This window comes from Dermacentor silvarum, chromosome 9 (assembly GCF_013339745.2).
Source record: "Dermacentor silvarum isolate Dsil-2018 chromosome 9, BIME_Dsil_1.4, whole genome shotgun sequence".
In the NCBI taxonomy this organism is placed as follows: domain Eukaryota; kingdom Metazoa; phylum Arthropoda; class Arachnida; order Ixodida; family Ixodidae; genus Dermacentor; species Dermacentor silvarum.
The window spans coordinates 76,253,018-76,277,139 of NC_051162.1; the positions used below are offsets into that span (position 1 = coordinate 76,253,018).

The 24,122-nt window shown below is 46.0% G+C and overlaps 1 protein-coding gene across 1 annotated transcript in view; it reads left to right on the forward strand.

Annotated features, from left to right (window-relative positions):
• The window catches only part of LOC125940127 (neprilysin-like), a 195,526-nt gene that overhangs the window by 153,484 nt on the left and 17,920 nt on the right, over positions 1–24,122 (forward strand). Inside the window, exon 18 of the mRNA XM_049655840.1 lies at positions 17,303–17,371. Coding sequence (XP_049511797.1) covers positions 17,303–17,371 — 69 coding nt within the window. The remainder of the gene's footprint in view (positions 1–17,302; positions 17,372–24,122) is intronic.

A 24,122-nucleotide genomic window follows, 5' to 3' on the forward strand; every position in this document is an offset into this window, starting at 1 on the left:
TTAACTGAAACCTGTCTTCAAGAGAGGAGGAGGAGGAGGAGGAACGAAAGTTTATTGCTAGAAACAGCGAGAAAGTGTTCTTTCTTCTCCCTAGGTGGGCGGCTCTCTCAGTCCAGAAAGCCGTTGGCTAATGCCGCAGCCCGGGCCCGGTCCACCAGACTTCGCTTATCCTCCAGGCTCTGTGCCGTTAGCATTGCCTCCCACGTTTCTTCGGTGGCTTGTATCGTTTCTGAGGCATCGCCTTGACTGTTTTTCTCGCGGTGTGGGCACACCAACACCATGTGTTGTAGGGTGTCTGGTACATCACAATATCGGCATAGGTATGAGAATTTAGTGGGATGCATCCGGTGCATGATATTTCCATGGACATATGTATTCGTTTGTTGTCTGTGGAGCGCGGTGGCTTCTTCCTTGCTTAATTTTGGATGTGGTAACGGATATTCTCTTCTTTCGAGTCGGTAATGTTGCAGTATTACGGCGTAGTTGATGGGAATGTCCTCCACCCTCGTCGATTTCCGGATCCCGTGGGGCAGGAAATCCTGGCTGGTATGCTCTCGGGAGACGGCATGTGCTGCTTCGGTTCCTGCCAGGTGTTCTTGGCCTGGGGTCCATACAACGTAGGTTTCGGGTAGTTCTTGGCGTCTTGATAGCTCTTTTAGAATTTTCACGGCTGCGGCAGAGATTCGGCCTTTTTGTAAGTTTCTACATGCCGTTTGCGAGTCGCTCAAGATGATTGCGGTGTCCTTGCATGTGGCGATGCCGAGGATGATGGCCACTTCCTCCGCCGTTTCTGGATTTCTGGCCGGTATGGTGGCAGCGACTAGCTCATTCTCTTTGTTGTTAGTCACGGTAATTGCGTAGGCTCTTCTACCTGGGTATTTTGCCGCATCTGTATATCTCGTGTTGGGGTTCCTTGAGTATTTCTTGCTTAGCGCTTGAACGCTTGCTTGTCTTCTGTCTTTGTGGTGTGTTGCATGCATGTTTCGAGGTATTGGAGCGACTGAGATAAAGTCACGGAGAAGTGGCGGCAATCGGGCTTTCACGTCTGAGTCTGCTATAAAGTTTTCGCTGTATAAAGTTTGCGAAGTACTGTAAAGTATTGCGAAGTACTGCTCTTCCTGTTTGAGTCAGCTTAAGGCGTTCCAGCAGGCTGGCCCTGTGCGCTTCACTAATTTCTTCCCAGGTGTTATGGAGGCCAAGTTAGAGTAGTGTCGTGGTTTAGGTCGTACTGGAAAGTCCTAGTGCGCTCTTGATTGCCTTTCTGATGACGATGTTGAGTTTTTCAATTTCAGCCTTCTTGAGGAGTAGATACGGGGTGCCACATGTTATCCGGCTTATAAGGAGTGCTTGGATAATTTGGACGGTTTCTTGCTCTTTAAGTCCTCTTCTTTGAGTGGTTACACGCCTAATGAGATGAGTTACTTGTGTTAGGGTCTTCTGAAGCTTCGGAAGTGTACCTGCGCCAGAACCATCTTTATGTAGTGTGAGGCCAAGGACGCGGAGGAAGTCAACTTGAGGTATATCGACTGCATTGAGTGTGACGTTGGGATCTGGGTCGACGTAGGCTGGTGCTCTTCCCCGGGTCCTTGCCTTGAGTATAAGTAGCTCTGATTTTTCGGGGGCGCACTGGAGACCACATCTTGATAGGTATTGTTCTATCAGATCGATTGCCTCTTGGAGGGTAGTTTGCTGCCGGCCGGTTGTCGACACTTTTGTCCATAACGTTATATCGTCGGCGTATATTGCATGGCTTATACCTTCGATGTCATCGAGTTGTTGCGGAAGCTTCATCATAGCGAGGTTGAATAGCAAAGGTGAAATGACTAACCCTTGTGCGGTGCCTTTGTTGGGCATTTCGAATTTGTCGCTGCGGATGTTGCCGATGCCCACCGTAGCCGTGCGATCCTTGAGAAAGTCCTGTACGTATTGGTAGGTGCGGATTCCGCAGTTTGTGTCTTGGAGATTCTGGAGGATGGCATCATGCTTCACATTATCGAAAGCTCCTTTTACATCTATTGCTAAAATAGAGAACCTTTTGTGGCGTTCTAGGTAGTCCAAGAGGTCTTCCTTGAGCTGTAAGAGTATATCTTGGGCTGAGAGGAGCTGTCGGAAGCCAAACATTGTGTCAGGCATGAGTCCTGAGTCTTCGAGGTATGTGGTGAGGCGATCGTGAACCATGTGTTCGAGAAGCTTTCCAGCGCAGGAAGTCAGGGAGATGGGCCGTAGGTTGCTGATTTGTAGTAAGAGAGAAAAAAAAAACATGCGAAGCGGTGATGAGCGCAAAATCGCAAGTGTCTTTGAATGTCAGAAAATGATATGTCAAAGACGTTTTTAAGTTAGTAGTCTCTGGTAGTACGAAAATGCTAACACAAATAAAAAAATAAAAAAAACACACTTTCTCGATGTGAGCTACCAATGCGAAACGATTTTCGTATCCAAGCACATTTAGCTCTTTATAATGGTGTTGCTGCATGGCGGACTCATGCATCTTCAAGTTCTCTTATATGATACCTTTTTACTCTTTCGAATGTTTCTTTTCTAGATGCGTAATACTTACGAACAAGGAGAACACCTCCATAGACAATTTCTTTTTCAGCTAAACCTCCCGCCCTTAGGTATATAAACAATTACGGATTCAGTTCCATGTTTACTGGAGCTACAGAGATTGGACCTGTCATTTTAGGAAAAAGTAAGCAAATATGTGTTTCGACAGCGTCCCCTAGAAGTTCTCACAAAATGTACCACGGATATGTGAATAAATTTCTTGTCTCTTCAAATGCAGAATCCTGTCATATACACGAAAACCATCGGGTGGTTTCGCTCGACAGGCTAAGCTTTGAAGGCCATAACAAATTTTAGCATGGCGCTGAAGGCCTTGAGATAGTTTACTAAACTCCAGGCTGGCGCGAAACAGCATGTGCAGCAGAAACGCCGGCGTGGCAGCTATTAGGTGCCCTAAAACGCTGTCATAGCGCCGCTGCAGAGCCTATTGAGCGGACGGTGAAGGTGCGTCATTTGGCTTGGTTGTTTCTGCAGCAAACGCACCGCGCATCTATATACTCTGTCTCAGTGGTTACTTGCAGCAGTGTTTCAAAATCGAAAACGGTGGCTGACTAATGGAGTAGCACACGAGGAATAAGGAATTATAAACATGGATAAGGTGCCTCAGAAAGGCTGGCCAACGTTTCGATAGGAGGACCTATCTTCGTCAAAGGCGGCCTCGTCATCCTCGGCGGGTTAGTTCTAAAGGGTTAGTGGAGTGACGTCACGTCGATGTCGGCTGTGGCTGGCTGTAAAGGGCGAGACTGAAAAGAAAACGAGCGCTGGCGCTTGGCTGGCTAGGCGCGGTTTCTAAGACGAGGGGACAAGAGTGGGAGAGCGCGAAGGCGGCAAAAAAAAGAAAGAAAAAAAAAGAAAAAACCTTAGAGGGGGTTTGGGGAGCGAGAGGCGAGTGAGCGTTCCGAGGTGTCGTGGGCAGCGTGTGTTTGGGGTCCCTGAAGAGCCGGTCAGTGTGCAAGTAACAATACGAGTTGAAAGCATGACTTGAGTAGCGTAGCATCAAGGCATCGGGTAAGTTTGTGGTTGACAGGGAGCAGCTTGGTCCGTCACGGTACGTTAGCTTCACTAGATCGCCGTAGGCGTCGTCGTGGCGGTATACAGAATTGGCGAGACCCTGTGTAGTCAAGGCGCCCAAAAAGGTATCCTGGCGTCTGGGATTTTGGACTGTCTCGGTGTGGATCTTGTATGGAGAAAAAAAAAAACGCGGCACAGGCGGGTGACAGTGGATATAAACTAGAATTAGAAATATAAACATGGGGAGGGGGTGAGGGGGGGGAGACAGGTGTACCTGGCAAAGCGCTCGTATGGTTGATCAATGCGTAAATGCATGGAGGAGGATAATAAATTGGTTGGTAGGGGAGATGCAGGGAAGAACTGGAAATGGAAGAATAGGTGAGGTTGAGAGAAAAAAAAAACTACAAAATAAAGAAAACAAACCGGCCCAGGAGAGTGACAGCGGCAGAAATATAATTTGGAACATCAACATGGAGGGGGCAGGTGTACCTGAAAAAGCGTTCGTATGGTTGATCAATGCGTAAAAGCATGGAGGAGGATAATAAATTGATTGGTAGGGGAGATGCAGGGAAGAACTGGAAATGGAAGAATAGGTGAGGTTGAGCATTGAGATTAGCTGGAGGTTCAACTTGTTTTGCGCCTTTGTTAATGGTATAACAATTTAAGGTTTATGTAACTGCTTTTAGCGATTCTAAGTTGCCACGTGATAAATTGATCCCCGTCGGGTGCAGGCATTTAAACTTGTGTATGAGGTATGATTCTCTATATTTTCTCTCGCGAGGTGAACGAAAACTTGTTTGTAGTATATAGTCTTGCTTCATCTAATATATGGCCGTGCTCATTGAAGTGGCTGGCTACTGCTTTAGGTAAATTGTGTTTTGTATCTGCGCGATGGCCGTTAAGTCTCGTGTGCATTTATTGTCCAGTCTCACCTATGTATTGCTTGTTACAAGCGGCACATTCTAGACAGTAGACTACGTTGCTTGACGTGCAGGTGAAATTCGAAGTTACCTTGTGAATGTAATCCGACGCTGTACTTTTTAGTGTAGTAGTAGATTGAATATGTTTGCATGTGGAACCCCTGGAGTGGCCACAGGGACCGGATGTTGGCTTCGTATTTGTCCTTAGTTTGGCGTGTACAAGAATGTCCTTGAAATTACTGTTCCGTCTGTAGGCTGCTCTGGGCGGGTTGGGAAATATCTTAAGTTTCTGGTTGCTGGTGAGAATTGGGTGGTATTTACTGAGGATATTGTTCACGTTGGGGAGTGCGTTTGAGAATTTAGTAGTAAGAAGAGGCGTTGTTGTCCTTGTGATCTTAGGGCGGGGTTTGAGGTTCTCGGCTCGATCAAGCTTGGTTGCAGCGGTGTAGGCTTTCTGAAGGGCCGTGTTCGGGTAGTTGCTGCTTGATAAGGTTTCCTTAAGGTGGTCGAGTCTTTCTATGTAGTCATGGTTTTCAACGCAAATGCGACGAAGTCGTGTGGCTTGGCCTTTGAAGATACCTTGTTTGCAATGTCTGGGATGGTGGCTTGTATATTCTAGGTACTGTTGTTTATCAAAAGGTTTTCTATACAGCGTTGTCTTTAGTGTCCCATTATCAATATATATTGTTGTGTCCAGAAAGTTTATGCGCTCATTTCAAGGTTCCGATGTGAATTTTATTGTTGTGTGGAAATAATTTAGGAAAGTTACAAATTTATCGAAGCTTTCCTGACCATGTTCCCATATTATGAATATGTCGTCTATGTATCGTAGGTATGTGGGGGGCTTGTGGGTGCAACGAGATAGGAAATCCGTTTCTAGAGTACCCATAAATATGTTCGCGTAGGTTGGTGCAAAAGGTGTGCGCTTACTTGTCCCATGTATTTGTAGATAGTAATTTTCCAATGTGTGAAAGCTACACGAATTCTCAACCAATAGGAAGGCCGAATGCCGCTCGAGATGTGCTCATGCGCGCCACTTCGTCTGCTCATCGTCTGCTTGCCATTCTGTGGGAACATGCTTCATGGTAGGTGGATTGACGCAAAAAATGTCTTGACGCCACAACCAAAAGCTTCGTTGGTATGCATGTGGCAGCGGGGCCTCGCTTCGCCTGTACGCTCCCCATGCATTTACCTTGTTGCTTCTTTAGCAAGTAGTAAGGACGAACGCCCTCATAAATGTTCACCTGTGGCACAGCGTCTGCTCGACGTCTACTTGGCGTTTCCTCGGTATACCGTCATCGCGTACCATGATGGAGCGGGGTAGTAAATAATTGATGCGGTGAACAATTAGGTATTCATAGCGTTCCCCATCGTCAACGCATCACGAGTGCTAATGGTGCGGCGCCTATACGCACTATTCTAAAAAATATATATTTGTCGTTTTGGGCACCGCCTAGTTGAGCTCCCAAGAGAACCCAGTAAAAGGCGACGTGAGAAATAAATTATGAATTCCTAGTTAAAACACACACGCACAGACGCTGCTGTCTATCTGATTACTGCACAAGTAAGCTAGCCTTTTTTAGTGTGCAGATCTTAGGCGCCCGCTCCTGAGGTGAGGCTCGGCGTCTCTCGTAACCGAGCGAACAAGCACAGCAAAGGCTGAAAGAGCGAAGGCGGAGCGCCGAGGAGGCCGAAAGATGGCGATAGCGAAGAGAGTGCAAGAAGGAAAGTGAAAGAGGACGGTATGGTGAAAGCGTGATAATAAAAGCGTAGTGCCGCGCAAGACTGGCTCGAAAAAGCATCAGCTACGCCCTTCATCGTTTACAGTTGATGGGCTGTCTCAGTTACGCGTAAATTTGAAAGACGCCATTAAAAAGGCGAAAGACCACTACCAAACCGTTCGCTTAAAACGCTTTCTTGTTTCCTCACCGCACAAGTTCTGGCGTTGTCTATCCCCCAGGAAAAAACCACCCATCAGTCTTATTTTGCAAGGGATCGCTGTGACTGACCAGGCGTTAATCGCTGATGCCTTCAATGATTACTTTTGCTCGGTTTTTACCTGTGACGACAGCAACGTCCCATGCTTCTCTGGTTTCGATGACAAACCACCCATTGACGATGTTCATATAAGCGAAGAGGGCGTCTTTTCGCTCTTGCTTAACTTGGATATCAAAAAGTCGCCTGGTGTTGATGGTATTCCCACTGTCTTTCTCTACCGATACGCTGAATGGTGCTCAAAATACCTATTTCTAATATTTAGAAAATCACTCGCCAGCGCCGAACTACCCCACGATTGGAAACAATCCATCATTACTCCCATTCCAAAGGCAGACGATAAGTCACTTGTGTCGTCGTATAGGCCTATTTCCTTGCTCTTCATTTGTGCTAAAACCCTTGAGCATATCATATCCAAACACCTGTCGACATTCCTCTAACAGAATGACATAATTGACAACCGTCAGCATGGCTTTCGCCGAGGTATGTCTACCATCACTCAGCTACTCGAAACTATTCATGACCTTACGTTGGCTATCGATAAGTCCAGTCAAATTGATATCTTATTTTTAGACTTCGAGAAAGCTTTCGACCGCGTATCTCATTCTAAGCTGCTCTCAAAATTAAGACCAATACTTAAGAACGACTCGTTACTCGCATGGTTTGCAGCCTACTTATCCTACAGGTCCCAGGCAGTCACCACTGGCCACACAACTTCTAAATATGCCCCTGTGCAATCTGGAATCCCTCAGGGCTCTGTACTAGGGCCTTTATTGTTTTTGATTTTTATAAATGATTTGGTTAGGGATCTTCCTGTTGTGGCACGGCTCTTCGCTGATGACTGCATTATTTATAAAGAAATCCGCACTCCGGCAGATCAGGAATTATTAAACAACGCGTTAAATTGCATACACAGATGGTGTTCCACGTGGCAAATGAGTATTAACATCAAGAAAACAGTGGCAATGCAAGTAACACGTAAGGTTCAAACCTTTAAGTTCACGTACGTCCTCAATGGTACCATTCTATCTGAAGTAACGAGTTACAAGTATCTTGGGCTACTAAATACTCATGATCTTCGTTGGAATGATCACGTGACCTATATAGTTAGGACAGCTATGCAACGCTTAGGATACCTACGTAGATCTTTAGGTAATTCAACAACAGAAATTAAACTCTTGGCCTATAAACTTATGTAAGACCGATCCTCGAATATGCCGCAGTAATTTGGGACCCCCATACAAAAACTAACATCCAAAAACTCGAGAAAGTACAGAGAAAATCGGCTAGATTTATTTATAACTCTCATAGTTGGAAAACATCCCCTACAGCCCTTTTGCAGACAGCCAACTTGGAGAGCTTGGAAACAAGGCGGTATCGTGATAGACTAAAACTATTCTATTTATTGTATCATGACAAATTAGGAATAGAAAAGAATTTATACTTTCAACCAGTACAGCGACGGCAAACTCGATCCTTCCACTCCAGGAAAGTCAGTGAATACTTGGCCAAAACGACTGCTTTTAAGAACTCATTCTTCCCGCGTACAATCCGTAACTGGAACGACCTGCCCGCTGAGGTGGTCAAAAGCCCCACTATTTCGTCTTTCATGTGCGCGCTTGAATGTTTGCGATAAGTACTTGCCTTCTATTTATCATGCGTATTTGTCATGCGTTTTCATTCATGTGCGTTCGTTCCTTTTTTGAACAGCTGCGATATCGAATACAGCTTTGTCATGCGCAGTGTCGAGTGCTGTCACACGTCACGCGCAACGTTGGAATGCTGTTGGTACGGAAATTTTGTATCCGTGTATTGAACTTATTCTTGTATTGTTTCTAGTTTTACTTAAATGAGCTGCGACTTTGTATGCTCACTTTGTTATGCGCAGTGCCGAGTGCTGTTACGTGCAACGTTAGCATGCTGTTGATAAGGATTTGCTGTATCCTAGCATTGTTTCACTTATTATTGTATTATTTCATACCCACTTCTGCCCAAGGCCTGACATTCAGGCCAGCAGTATGTACCAAATAAATAAATAATAAATAAATAAATAAATAAATAAATAAATAAATAAAGAGGATGGTATGGTGAAAGCGTGATAATAAATGCGTAGTGCCGCGCAAGACTGGCTCTGTGGCGACGATGGCTACGAAATGGCGTCAGAGTAGCGCGCGTCCTCTGTTCAACGATGATAGCAACGATGCCATATATAGAACCAAAGCACTGTATGAGCGGAGGTCGGTCTGCGGCGGCTGCTCTGAATCAAGCTCACGCACAACCCACGCGCTTCCTCTCGCGGTCTCCCGATTAGCGCGGCAGTCCCGCCACACTTCGTTCCATTTGCAACGTGCCGCATGAGACAGATTGTTCGTGCCGGCTAATATATCGCGAATTGAAAAACGGATAGAGCTAGGCTCTAATTTTGCATTAGGGAGTATCATAATCGTCGATGAATTTTTGCTTCAGCTATTGGTAATTACTTTTCCAAAATATTTCCCCATTGTTGATGGCTTCACCCCTAGGTTAACACGGCTGCAGCGAAGCAGTACTCTCGAGGCACTCAATTCAACCTGTCCTATTAAAATAGTACATCTTGCACCGTACACCTTTCACACGAAAAGGGTCGTGGAATCACTCGTTACAGCTTCTCGGTAAAACTAGAAAGCTAAATGGCCTTCAAATACCGAAAACATTTTTACAAAAATATTGTTTGATAACATTACTAAAGTTCCTAAATAAAAGATGTTCGCGCTTTTCGCAAGAGCTGGAGGTCCCATTTTTGGGGGCTGGCGCTACAAGACTCCGACAACATCAGGTACCGAGAATGGTTTCAGTGTACAGTCAATACATATATTGCGAGGTGGCCCTTTCACTATATCAGTTTCCCGGCATCAAAATGGCGAATGATAGCGTCAATGATTGAGCGACTCCGCATGTACAAGTAGGGATACATTTCTCAAAGAAACTCCGGAAGCCCATTGCGGCCTTACCTCCAGCCACACACTCGGTATTTGTGTCTCCAGCCAGGCACTAGGCGCCTTTGTACTTCCCGCGGATGTAGGGGCTTTGTTAACTTCATTATTGTACATACCTAAGATTATGTCTCTCGTCTTGGTATTTTGGATCCTATTACAGACATGCAACTTGGTGTACCCAACAGCTATATTGCCCTTGTATGCATGCCGACTCCAGTTTAAAGATACGAACGTGTTTTAAATCCTGTTATAGACGTCACCAATTTTGGCTGCAGTGTAATCGGCTCGAAGGTTGAGGGGAGACCGAATTTCGGTACCACATTGTCGAGATTGCTGAAGCGTTTGCAGCCGACATCGTTGCGTCCACTTGTAAAAAAACCCCAAATTTCGGAAAGCAGTTCCCCGGTTAATTGTACCGACACCATCTTGTGATGCCAACCGGGCAAGACGTATGCTCCGAAATGTCCAGAAAATAACAACATTCGTATTTTTGCTATTGTATTATTGTAATGTTTCATTCAAGTATAAAAGTGTCAAAAGTAATCTAATAAGAAACGCAGTAGCGCTAATGTGTTGGTCACCTTGGGGGTGCATTTGCTAAGACTTGCCACTATACTGCACAGAGAAGCGGTTTTACTTGAGCTTTCCCAAAGATTTCCGTCTCACGGAAAGCGCGTCATCGCACGGCATGAATCAATATAGGACTTGCACATGTTCACAGCTTGAACGCAGCTTTCTTTATTTCTTACACAAGTTTTCGTACTCAAAAGAACGCGTTCGTCACCTTACCAACCTTAAGCCAGATATAGACGCACATTCTGTCGTGCGAGAGCGCTGTGGCACCTGAAAGTTCAGACGTTGTTGGCGATGGTGGCATATTGTCGCGCTTCTCCCCCGCTAATTATAGCATTTCTCTCCCGTTAATTATCGTCAATGCGATTATCATTCTTTACATATTTCAAGTATTTTGAGCCTATTTATCTACCACTTTGGGTTGTTTGGTATGTGCTCGTCATCCTGTAGCCGTCGTGTTCGTTCGATCATAGTCATTCCAGCCTCGTTATCTGACTGTCATTATGCCGTCGATGTAAAGCATTCTGCCCTGATACAGTTGCAGAGGCTGTCTAATACCTCGAAAGAAAAGGTATGAGCTCGTGCTGGCGATGCCGTCGTGGTCAATGAATCGTCGTCATTCTAGTTTTTTAATGCGACTCTCGTCATATCATCGTCGTCGTCGTACCGTCGTCGTCATACGTTCATCGTACATTCGTTGTCAAACCGTCATCGTGTGGTCATCCCCGTCATTCTATGATCATCACTTCAGTCCGTCATTCGACTCTCGTTAACTCATCGTCGTCACAGTGATCGTCATAACACTGTCGTCATGCCGTCGTCTTCATGCTATCGTTTTACCATCGTCACTTCAGAAACGCCATGTTATTGTTGTCAAGCCATCGTCGTTATACCGACTTCGCCATTCTATTGACGTCATTTTTCTTCGTAATTTTATTCTATTCAATCTGCAGTGATTCAACGGGGATTATGCCACTATTGCCATGTCATCGTCGGCATTGCATCGTCGGCAGACAGTCGCTGTCTAGCATCAGTTGTCATACCGTCAACGCGTAGCCATCGCCTTTATCCCATTGTCCCTATGCCTTTCTAGTCACGCTGTCAGGGGGGTGAATCTTCCTATACCTCCCATTGGTTGTTTTTAGCAGACGCTCAGTCGACGCTAGCGCCAAGGCGCACTTCAGTTAGGCCCTAGCGGATGGATGACGATACTACGGTGGCGAAAAAAAAGAAAAAAAAAGAAAAGCGGTGCGATTTTTTTACCCTCCCCCTTTCGCTATAGAACGTTTTTTCTTCCTTTTTTATGATAACGTTGTTCCGCTCTTTTCTCCTTTCCCTCTTGACTTTCCTATTCCTCCTCGCAAGCCTCGCCTCACCCTCCCCTCATGCCCCACGTGCAATTCTCTTTTTTTATTTCTTTAGCTGTCCCCGGCGCGCCTTTTTCTTTTTTTTTTTTTTTTTTTGTCGCGGGCGTTATCAGACGCACCACCGGACCGAAGCGCGTGCTCCGCGCTCCTCTCCTGTCTGGCCGTGCCATTCGTGCATTCGTGCTGCGTTCTTGCGCGCAGTGGATTCTTTTTACGTTTTCATGCACGCAATCCCGTTCATTATTACGGTCAAGCAAGCATGTGCCCAAATTATATTAAAAAATAATTGCACTTACAACACAACAGTTCTTTGGACTCACTTTATTGTGTTCGTTTGCGAAAACCAGAATTGGAGCAGACAGTGCAACACACTATAGAATGCAACAAAACGCGGATGGTGTTCCATGTTCGCACATGTAAAAAAACACTTATTGTAATTGATCTAATGGCCAATGCGCAGAATAGCTTCTCACGGCCTGCTTCTCGCTCGGTCCATAAAATCCACCTCCGTGAAGGGCACAGAGCATATTCTGCGGTTGTTGACCTTGTCTCTGGGCAAACCCATTAGGTCCATCCTTCCAACGTAGGTTAAAAACGCTTCCATCCTGAAGAACAGTGAAGACCATAAATTATAACATCGCAGTTGGAACATACAAAACAGAACTCGTTTCGCATCGCGGCAGAGTACTAATTGTACCTTAATTCTCAGAAACGCATTTTGATACGACTGCGACCAATTAGATAGAAATAAGTGGAAAGCGCAAACCTACACACGTGTTCCTTGCGATACGCACAGGTGGTACTATATTTATCAGGAGCTTTTTGTTCGCTGCTTGTTGGCACAACGATTTACAGCATCGTTGTGGTGTTTTCAAATCAGCCAACTGCTGCCTCACCACCGGACAGCCATGTACGACTGCGCACCATTACTATCACAAATAAAAACCGGGAAGTAAATAGCACGGTGCTTACCTGTTGTCTTTAGGGATGCGGTAGAATTTCACGTCGCATGGCTTACTTCGTCTTGATGTGTTCGTACACCACTGAACCACACACGAACAGCGACAGCTGCGAGACATGGCGGGAAAAAAAGGCGAAAAACTGACCGTATGATGCCAGAAAAAAAGTTCTGCCGTTTTGGCCGTTATCAGCACAGCCGACGACGAGCGCTGGCCGCGCCACCGATAGTTGAAGGCGAGAGAGAAACGACAAAGTTGAGAGAGGGTTGACAAGAAAAAAAAAGAAAAGCGATTTTGGTTCCGCATCCATCTCAAGGATGGCGCTGCAATTCGCGTGGACAAAAAACCAGCGGAGTTTCCGGGGCCTGACGCTGTCGTCTTTATTCCACCGTCGTCATTTCAGAATCGCCATCCTATTGTCTTTATGCCGTCGTCGTCATACTACTTTTTCCGTTTCGTTGACGTCATTCCTTCTTCGTTATTCTATTTTCATCAATACGTTGTCGCATAGTCGTCGCCCAGCCTTCATTGTCAGGGATGAACTTTGCACGCAAGAGCGACAGCAAAGTGGACCAATACAGGAGACAGTATTGGTCGCGTTTAGCAGAAAGAAAGGAAATCGCAGATTGACCACTACAGATTTTAAAAACTTTAGCAATACAGTGTGTCGCTGCTTTGCTTGAATGGCAATCGCAGTATCATCGACAGACATCGTCAAATGAGTTCTTTCGTAAGTCTTTTTTAAATGCGAAGCAGCTTATGGTGGGGGCTATGTCAATCCCTCCCTCCCTCCGCCGTGCGGCGTCCACATCCTACATGCACATCCTCCTCCCCCTCCTCTGCTTGTATGAATATGTATAGTATATGTACGCCAAGCTCCGGCTTCCGGAAGCCGGAACCGGAAGCCGGCTTCTGCTTCCGGTTCCTTTTCCGGTTCCTCTACCGGTTCCGCTTCCAATTCCGGTTCCTGCTTCCGGTTCCGAAAGCCAGCTTCCGCTTTCCTGAGAACGCTTCCTACGTTTTGCCCGAATGATCCCCCGGTGCTTCGCCCACTCATCATCATTCACTTCGTCCTCTCATTCTCCTCCCGCAACGCCGCGATGAGTGCCTCGGACAGCGCCAGCGTGAACGCCAGTGTCAGCGCCGTGGACAGCGCCGCGGAGAAGAGGGCTGGAGCCGCTGCCACGAAACGGCAGCCGCGACAGGCCGATCTGAAAACAAATGGGAACTTGAGTCGACCCCATGGCTGCTTCGTATACTACTCAGAGTTCGCCTACGGGAAGGTGATGTAATTTTTTTACCTTCTACACTGTAAAAACAGTTGCACCCTTTGGGGCGTATTTTTGCCACAGAACAATAATCATCGGACTTGCCACAATCGTCACAGCCCTTCAGGGAGCATGGCGCAGAACGCGCGTTTTCTCTCCGACGTGCGTTCTCTCCCCGTCAAAGCGCGCGTCCCTGGCGCCATTTCACTCGCACAAACGGCATCCGGAACGCGGCGACGATTTCATCGCCGTTGACGTCGTATAGAACCTCAAGGCGACGGTGACACCTACGGCAGAAATCCGCTTTGGAGCGTCCATATAATTGCTATCGCAATTAAATTTTGTAACGCAGCAGGCGCGCGCTCTACGTCGTACCTCCCAAGCACACCATGAGCGCGCAAGCAACCGCCTGCACAACGCGTAGTCAGCTGTACCGACACAGCGTTGCCGACAGCGTCACTCCGGCGGTACAATCGCTCGCTAGCGCCAACCCTCGGCGCCCGCTCGCAACGCGCGGCAGCGTACCTCCAATGGCAAGGCAAGCGACGTCCCAGGCGTAGTCTCTTTAGGGGCGAAGCACCTTATAGGGCCGAGCCTTGTCCCTCGTCGTCATCCGTTATCCGTAGCTCTAGTTTGCATGGAGACCGCTAGGGACGCTGCGGTGCACAAGGGCTATATAAGCGCTGTATATATTGTACACATATACAGTATATATATATATATATATATATATATATATATATATATATATATATATATAGTACATATATATATATATATATATATATATATATATATATATATATATATATATATATATGTATATGTATAGTATATGTACGCGAAACTCTGGCTTCCGGCTTCCGGAGAACGCTTCCGGCGTTTTTCCCGAATGATCCCCCGGTGATTCGCCCACTCATCATCATTCACTTCGTGGATATGCGGTGTTCTTTTTTTTGGGGGGGGGGGGGGGAGGCATTGCCCAGGCATAGTCTTTTTTAGGAGGCATTGATCACGTGCAACGCTGTGGAAGCTACACAAGAAGTACGTTCACCAAAATGAATCACTACGCGCGTTCCGTCTATGCTTCGCTGAGCGCCAGCGGTGTTCGCGCGAGCTTGCACGCGAGGCTGCCGCGACAAGCTGCAAAAATAAAAAAACAAGGAAAAGCAAATTGATCTGAAACAACGTGTTAGCAGCCGTATGAGTACATGGTTTATTTTGTTTCCAGGGGTAAATAATTTTTCTGTTCAGAACTGAGCTTATATAAAGAACATTTTCACAAAAATCGGTCAATAACACCGAACTATTTATAAGGGCGAACGCAGCCACTACAAAAAGTATCTATAGCCTCCACAGCGTTGCAGCTGATGTATGAAATAGGCACCCTAGGGCCGCCAACTCATTCTGGGCTCTCGTCCGCCTCTCCCCCAACAGTGTCGACAACGGCGTTTAGCTGTTCCTTAACGTAGCCAGCGTTTTGACAGCGGTCGTGTGCGGTTACACAAACAACGCGCACAACTGTTACCGACGGCGTTTTGCGCGCGTTCGCACCAAACGCGCGCGGCGTTGGTGACGTGTTTATGAAGAACGTGCCAACCTTTGCCGTACACCCTATGGTGCTGTACCGTAGCGACCATAAGGCCGCATGGTCCCTGTGGTCACCATATAAATGAAAACCACCGGATCATATATATTTCTCATTCTTTAATAATAGTACAAATAACTAATTACACCATCACATGTGAGCAGTCATAACTGGAAATACATAATTGCCACCGTGGTACAGCTTTGCCGGTCTCCTATCTCCACCACAGTGGAAGGGCTGACAGTTTTATTCTTCAATACATGTGTAATATTAGCTCGTAAGGCATGAGAACACCTTTGTACATCGCATCGCATCCAAACATTTGCGGTGTACCGTACTGACAGTGTCATGGAAACAGTGATCACGTTTTGTAACTAATAACTGCTTGGCGCAGTATGGCCACGGGAGGAAACATTACGCCTCAAATATACTAGCATTCCATGTAGACTTATATACAGTTACTTTTTAAAATAGGGTCTCTGTGCGTATGACAAGCATAGGAATTTTGTAATTCTTCATGAATGGGGCTATGACCTATGCTTAGCTGGTAAACTATGTTGTCGTCGGAGAAGTGCATTTTGGATTACTATGTTCCCAACCTGTGGAAGTGCGCCACCTTGTTATATCATGAATAATACGTGCTCTTTGGGGTATTTATATTCAATGCATATCAACTGCACCAGTATAAATAATAATTCACTAGGGTTAAGTGACATTCAGAATTTTGTTTCCATGCAGGCAGTAATGTCTCCATTAAACATGAAAACCACTGGTTTAGAGAATGCATGTTCCACGCAATACAAATGCAAGTGAACCTTAGGGAGAGTTTAGGAATGAAAGACTACAAGGAAAAGAATGCTGGAGTCTGTGCCATGCTTTTCTAGACTCGCTGCGTGAAATGATGACATCTCACGAGAAAAACAGAGTCTTTAATCTCGAAATTTTAATAAAGGTTCCAGTAAAAACACCTGCATATACGCCACCTTCTGCATTTCCAAATTTAAGAGTAAAACAAGAAAGCCGGCATATCGCACGCCCTGTGGGAATCAATGTTATGCGAAGCAGTATGCGGGGAGCCTACCAAGTTACCGAAACAAACCATGACACGCATGTCATGACATTGTCATGGCCTATCATTTATGTTTATCATACACTCTTGTCATACTATGCCAATTTTGGTACATACCAAATTAACAAAACGAAACGCCTACCAAGACGTAAGCGGCTAGACAGATAATGTCAAAGTGTTAAATGCTCGCCAAGAAATGGTTCGCATTTAAAAGTAACAAATATTTGGCAGAAATGCTTAACACTGCTTACGTGTATGAGTGAGGAGGCATTATACCGTTTGTACACTTCCCAACGTCATGAACGTGTTCATTTTACACACCCATGACGTGGCTCCACCTCCTGCCTCCCCATTGTCTGCGCCGTCACGTGCCTAATGCGGCACGCACTTGACAACACCTTCAGTCAGCCAGATGGCTTCGACGTGACGTGTGCAATCACGCACGCACTAGGAACATATTTAGTAAGCCATAACCGTATCGCGTAACGGAGGCTCAGGTCCGATTCCATCCATACCGAAATGTACCACATTTTCTTTTCAAAGCCATTAATTTACTCTGTTTTCAGCAACCTCCGTGAAAAACATGACGTCAATCCTAGAATTTTCGCGTAATGGGCCGTATAATGCTTTCGCCTTAACATCTCGTACACTCTTACTGCCCGTTGAAAACCTTTACCATACACGAGACTGGAAAAATAAATAATTTAAAATAGGTTACAAGAATAACACGCGTTAAATAGAATTCAAAAAAAATATTAAATTTCCATGCCTATATGCATTTAGTGCAATCGCTACTTCTACCGCTATCAAGAATGATGCGTGTTTTCGTTTAGTTTTTCGCAAGGCTATAAACCATTTGTGAGTAATTGTTAATCAAAACCGCATTGCATGTTGGTAAAGCAAGGCAAATTTATTGTGAAAATAAAACAGCAGGCCAGTCTCAATTTTGTTACTTAAAAGTGTTCTTGACATAAAATAAAGGCACGTGGTAATATTTTTCTTCCTTTCTTTGCAGAGACGAGGAGATGATACCACCCTTGCTCGGAAGTTGTACGACCATGTTGGCCTGCGCACTTCTTTCGTCGTAAGATTTTTCCTGTACATTTATTGTTGATAAAGAACGTAGTTATTATGTGCAGCATACCACAAATATGTTAACTACACGTCTATGTTGCTCTAGTTAACAACTGAGCCACCACTTTCTTAAATAATATAAGCATTTTTTGATGGATACGACATCCGAGTATACAGAAGTGTTCTAAGGGAATGTATGTCATGAAATAAACATCAAATCTTCTCAATGCAGAGAAATTTTTATTGCCCCTGTTTTTCTACTAATCACAGGGGGCACTTAACTCATGTACCAGCTCTTAACCAAGGCTTACATGATATATCACCAGATTTTATATAACTGCCATAACTGTGATATAACTGATAACTGTGATAACTGTGATATAACTGACAATAAGTTAACTGAGAAGGTCAGTTAAATCATTCCTTCATTATGTAGCAAAATTCAATTTTCCCGCTTACTAATCCAGGTTTCTCAAACCTATGAGTCCCGCTGTCAAGTACAGTGAAGTACAGCACATTTTACAATTTAATAAAAACAAATCTGTGACACAGCTAACGAATTACAGACAGGTGCTTCTATAGAAATCTAACCTTGGAAATCAATACAACTCAGTTATTGGGTACGTGGCATTTACTCAGTGTTCGTTGCCTCGTAAACACTCTACGGATTTTATTTTAGCCACAATTTCACACTGAAATGTCAGGGTTCAAGAAATTGTCTTACATTTCCTTTGCATGGTCACATCCGCATTTATAATTTACAGCAGTGTTGTGCATACACATATATAATGACGATGTGATGGTTAGGATCGTCACATTCCAAGGCGGATGACGCGAGGAAGATGGAGGAGCCGGTGCGTGATTATGAAACACACGACAATTATATTAGATGGCACACAGACACGAAAGAACATCTTAAACTAGACCAGGATTGTTCAAAAACAAGGAAAAAAACTACGCAGTCTCACGAGGTGGCTATTGAAGTCCAGAGGGTGTTGAGACTCATATAGATGGAACACTCTCGGGTAGAGGGATGTCCGACGTGCCCAAGTAGAAGAAGCAGCAAGGGCCAGGAGAAGGTGGGCGGCCCCCATCTCGGTAGACGGCACCAGTCCGATCTGAGGTCTTGTGCAAGGCAACGACCAGAGGCACTCTTCCTCTCGATGACGGACGCCCGGTCTCCTGAACCTCGCGCGTGGATGCGGGTTCGAGGTTGCAGCAGGATGCTCCGAGGTCGCCTGCTGGGCAACGACCCGAGGCGTTCTCTTTCCCGAAGACGGACGCCCGGTCAAGCGAACCTCACGCGTAGATGTGGGTTCCGTAGGCTCTGTGGCCCTAGTCGCCCCGGCTTTGGAACAATTCCTCAGCGCGAGCCTCTTTTCCTGCACTGCACGAACCTCGTTTGTCTTTCTTGTCGCCCTGTGCATAGGCGGAAAGTTTGGATTTTTCCGGGGGGGGGGGGGGGGTGGGGCTGGGGCCTGACTAGCTTTCCGAACTCCACCCATGTATGCATATATATAACTTTTAATAACTGTTAGACTGGACACTTGGGGCGACCTGGCAAGATTGTTCACAGAAGTGACGAGCTTATTTGACCATTTGCAAGACCTCACAGTAGGAGACACTCCAGTTTTACAGCCTGAGTGCCCTCGCACCGCCAAGATACTGGCGTCTCTTGGTTGAGTCATGCGACAAGTGGTTTCAGGTAAACACGTTAGGGAGATATATGTGTTTAGTGCGTATTCTGTTGCTGTTTGTCACGGAGCGGCATAGTTTCGCGTCATCGACACGCCGATTAACGGGCGGCAAAAACATCGTGGTCCCACGGTGCGGCATGTAGTTTCGTAATAGTGACACGCCGATTAAGGGACCCAAGTGTGTGCGTGTGCGTCCGTGTGGTGCAGTGTGGGGCACGACCTTGGACAGCGGGGGGAGAATCACCCGTTCTCTCGCACCTGATTATAAGGGCCGCGGCCAAGACCTCTGGGAGGAGTAATGAAATAATTAGGTGAGCTCTGCATACCTCCGTTCCCCGACCTAAGGAACTAGGGAAAGAAGAGGCTATTTGAGCACAGGTTTTAGGCCCTGGTAATCAGTCTAGAAGCTGAACCTGTAATGTGCTGAGAAGCAGTTGGGGGGCTAGTGCCATCCAGTATCGCCGGGGCCGCCTAGCCACGTCGGAGCTCCGCGTAGATAGTTGACGTACGAGACGACAAACCAACGTCTGCAACGAAGCTCACCGCACTTCGCCTCAAGTAAGCTCAACCTGCTTGAGAGAAGTCGTCAGATCTAGACTCTCAGCAAACCCAGCCTAGCAATCGCATCCACCTCAACAAGATCAGTCCGCCAACATTCTTCGGGAAAGCTCTGAGCGCCGACCTTACGGTTTATGGACTTGCTGCTGCTGCCCGGCGACGCGTATGACATCGTTGGTTTTCTTTAGAACTTTGTTGTTTTTTTAACTTTATTTTAGTGAAGCACTGTTAAGTGTATTCCTGTATATGTTCTCCGCGCCGTGTTTCATTTTTATGTCTACTTTAATTTCTTGTTATATTCTTTGTCGTCATCGAGGTTTACTAAGTTCAGGGGTGTTAGTTTTATTGTGTCATTTTGTTTTAGTATTTTATTTTATCAATTTGTGTATCGTTCTCTGTCGATAAACACCTTGTTTTTTTTGTTTTGTTTACTCCCGACTCTGACTCTTTCACTGTGTTCACTTGAGTACGAAACGCCCAACCGCCTTTTATACCCCGTCGATCGGCTTCGCGCCGACGGCGAACGGGAGACAGCCGTGACATAAACTGGCGTCCGCGAACAGGACGTTCGGTACAACGGCAGCATGGTGAACGGAGAACGATAATCGTGGAGATTGATTGATTAATGCTACTGACACATTCTAGTGCAGTGTCGAACGCACGTGCATGCGAATTGTGAGCACCCGCCGGGGTGGCTCCGTCAGCTAAGGCGTTGCGCTGCTGAGCACGAGGTCGCGGGATCGAATCCCGGCCCCGGCGGCCGCATTTCGATGGAGGCGAAATGCAAAAACGCCTGTGTGCTTGCGTTGTAGTGCACGTTAAAGAACCCCAGGTGGTCAAAATTAATCCGGAGCCCTCCACTACGGCGTGGCTCATAATCAGAACTGGTTTGGGCACGTAAAACACCAGAAAGAAGAAGAAGCGAATTGTGAGCGCATGATTTTTGGTGGTGTAGCGGCATTGTGGAGGGAATGGAGTTCGAAAAGTGGATAGAACAAGGCAAACAGTTATGCCTAGAGTTCGTGTGATTTGAGGACATGGACTTCGGAACAGCAGAGGCAGGCCCGAGAAGAACGGGCGTTGGTCCTAGAGAAAAAAAGGGAGAAAGAGTGAGAACAAAATGAGAAAGAGTGAGAGGAAAATGAGAAAGAGCGAGTGGCGGCGAAGGAAGCTGGAGAGCGCGAAGTCCTGTTGCTACAATTAAGGATTCAGCGTATTCGAAGTGGCAACGAGAGCATGGCTAGCAACGAGCGCCTAGAAGTACAGGAGGAGCAGCAGAAGCAACAGGCGCCCGAACAATTCGCGCACGGAAAGTGCGAAAAAGTCGCACGCATGGTTTCGCCGATGGAAGAAAGAGAGGCAAATCTTTGTGAGCCTAAATGTACGTTCACAGGTGATGCCAGATCCGTAGACCATGGCGTAGTTGTTGAGGAACTCATTGATGGGGACTGGATTGAGCGCGACGACATACTGTGCCAATGGAATACCAGAGAAGCAGCTAGACCAGCTGTGGACGATTCGGCCCAGTTATCTTGGGAGTATGTCGCGAACTTAGCTCTTGCAGAAGTAGTCCGAAGTGACACAAACTCGTTAGGCCAGAGCACCAGTGTAGAGCTCAGTCGATCAGAAAAGTGCTCTGAAGAACAATCCGGGCAGGACAGTGCCGTTGTGGACAGCTCCCAAGTATGCGAACTGCGTTGCGCAGGAGAAAATACCGGCATTGTCCCGAGGTGTTTGGGGCTCTCCGCTACTGAAGGTGGGATTCCCCTAATCATCCTGACCATGCGGTTGAGGTGGGAATCGTGACCGACCATATGCGTGCCGGTCATCACGAGATGCGAACGGAAGGCTCGGAAATTAGCGCCAGCAAATCTAGTAAGAGAAACAAGCGGTGTCGCAGAGTCCGTAATGCGGCAGAGAAGGCAACGCAGCCGAATAAAAGAAAAGGTGCTAAACCCTGCGGCGAACGCAGTGGAGGATTTCGAAAGGCGCGTTTGCCGATTGGAATGTTTCCAGTAAGAGCGCATCCGAGCCGCCGGCTGAGGAAGCAAAGAAAGCGCCGTTCGGCGCGGGGGCGGACAAAAGCAAGGGGGCCATTAAGTTCCCCCTCATTCGGTTCTTTGCAAGGTGTGCGAGGCATGGCACAGGAGGGCGAGCCGGTACGGCGCCGCGCAATAGTCATACGCGTCAGTGATGTCGAAGTGGGATGCCTGAGAGGCATGTTGCCTGTCTGCAAAGTGTCGGGGGTGGGCAGCGACGAGAATGACCTACGTACCTTTTGTATTCCCTCGTTGACCAGACGAGCTGTCAGACCGCGCTCGCCTCGAGTACGGCTTAAGAATATGGCGCCCATAGACTATTCGGAATGAAAAGCGGCAATACAGCCTTTGTAAAAACAGTTTTTTTTTTCAGTGCGCGGTTAAACGTTTGGAGATGTCCGATACTGGAGATTGTTTCAATAAGCAAGTTTAGAGCTTTGTTTAAATTGTTTTAGAAGCTCTCCGATATTCAGAAAGAGCTGGTTTGCGCGCGCATAAATTTTTGAAACTTTGTTTTCTTGGTATATCGTTCTTTCTTTGAAGGGTAGGCTTCTTTTTAAGTGAGAGGTGCTTGCAACGTCACTCCATGTTAATTACTCAGGTATTATTGCGCAACAAAAAGACACGGACGGAAGAGAAGAACACACGTACCAAGCGCAAACTTTCAACTAACTTTATTGTACCACTGAGTCGGTTTATATATGGGAAGCAGTATAGACTGCGCATGCACTTATATGAAGAAAAAAGGATTGCGCATTCGTGTAACATAGTTATGAGTCATGTGATGCCGCCTCCAAGAAACTTAGTTCTTTTTTTGTGACGGCCAGTGAAGGGAAACTAACACACTCTCACCGAATTTTGCAATCATCTGCGCTTCAGTTATTTCACGGATGAGCTGCGTCCTTTCTACACGGATTTATACGGGATGAATCTTCCTTCATGTAATTGTCTTATGGTTCGCTATCACTAACACTGTTTCGCCTTTTCCGTGAAACTGCAGCCTCTTTTTTTATTTTGAGTCCTAGTAAAAGCTCTGCTGCGCATGACTGCTATTGATTCTGATTACGAGTGAATCCGGCTTGTCCTCACTTACCAAGGTTACTAAGTTAATTATATACATTTATGACATCTGCATGCACGTTGCGATGTTTCCATCCCCAATCAATGTAAGCTATTATGGGTTCTTTTTTTTTCATGAGTCGCTAGCATAACCTACTGGAAAGAGAAGCAATGCTGAGACACATCATTCACGTGCATTTCACACACCGTTGATAAATGATTCTGCCGAAGGGGTCTCTGGAAGTGTGCAGGTCTTTTTCAGTGTCAAATAATGCGCAAAGCAATTTGTAGCGAGTTGAACATACAGCAACACATTGATTCTCTAGACATAGGCTATTCATATCATTAGAAATAATTGTTAGTTGGCTACCTCTTTCTGTTTCTAAATATAATGAACGTTGTCCTGTGTACACATTGAAATATAATGTATCTGTGCATGGTGTTCACACTGGAAATTAAAATACCATGTTGAATTGAAAAAATATGGTTCAGGTAGCCGCCGTTGGTGCTTCTAATGCTCTTGTTTTCCTATTGTCCGGATTTTCAGAAAGAAAGGGAAAGTATGAATAAAAGCCGTGCACGTCTGCGTCAACAGTGATGCAGTTAGCTTGTAGCCACAATAAAATGTTACGGGAAAAGGTAGAGGCCACTCAAAAGAAGCCATAAACGATGTCGGTAACAGGACTATGGTCATGAAATTGTACGAGCGGAGGGAAGGAGGGGCAGAGTCCCCCCCCCCCCCCCCCCCCTCCCGGGAAACTCTGGAGGGGGCACGAGCACCGGTATTGACAAGGTATTGGGCGATATTTTAGTGATTTCGATGTTAGTGAAGTTGCTTCGAAAATATCCATCTTCAACGCACTTTATTATTCAAAAGCAACATGTGAGGGGCCTAAATTAACTGCATGAGGCGTAGGCACGGTTACCGTGATGAAACAATACTTGCCTTCACCGCATTCACAGTCTGCTGGCAAAATACAGGTTTCTTTTTTGTATTTCTTATTTCACTATTTACAAAACAGTTTTGAAATAGTCTTAATGCTCCGGCTTCTGCTGTCTCGTTAAATGCATTCTGTTAGTAAGCATTTACTAAGTTTGTGTCAATTTTAGAAACAACGCCGGTGAATAATAAGATACATCGTTTGTAGAGATGTGTATCTATAGGAGCACCGAACACCTGGGCTTGTTCACACGAGCTTGAACACACTGCTTCCTTATCACATGGGATTTATACAAATCAATATTGCGAAGAGCCTTCACATAGTCCACGGGGAGGACGTGTAGCATATAACATGCATAATGTTTACGCATATGTCATCGTAGGGTTAACATACGACCTTGTGGGTCGTGCATAATTCTTCGGTGCTTTCAGTGGCGCCGATATCTGTAGAACATTTTCAGTGACAGT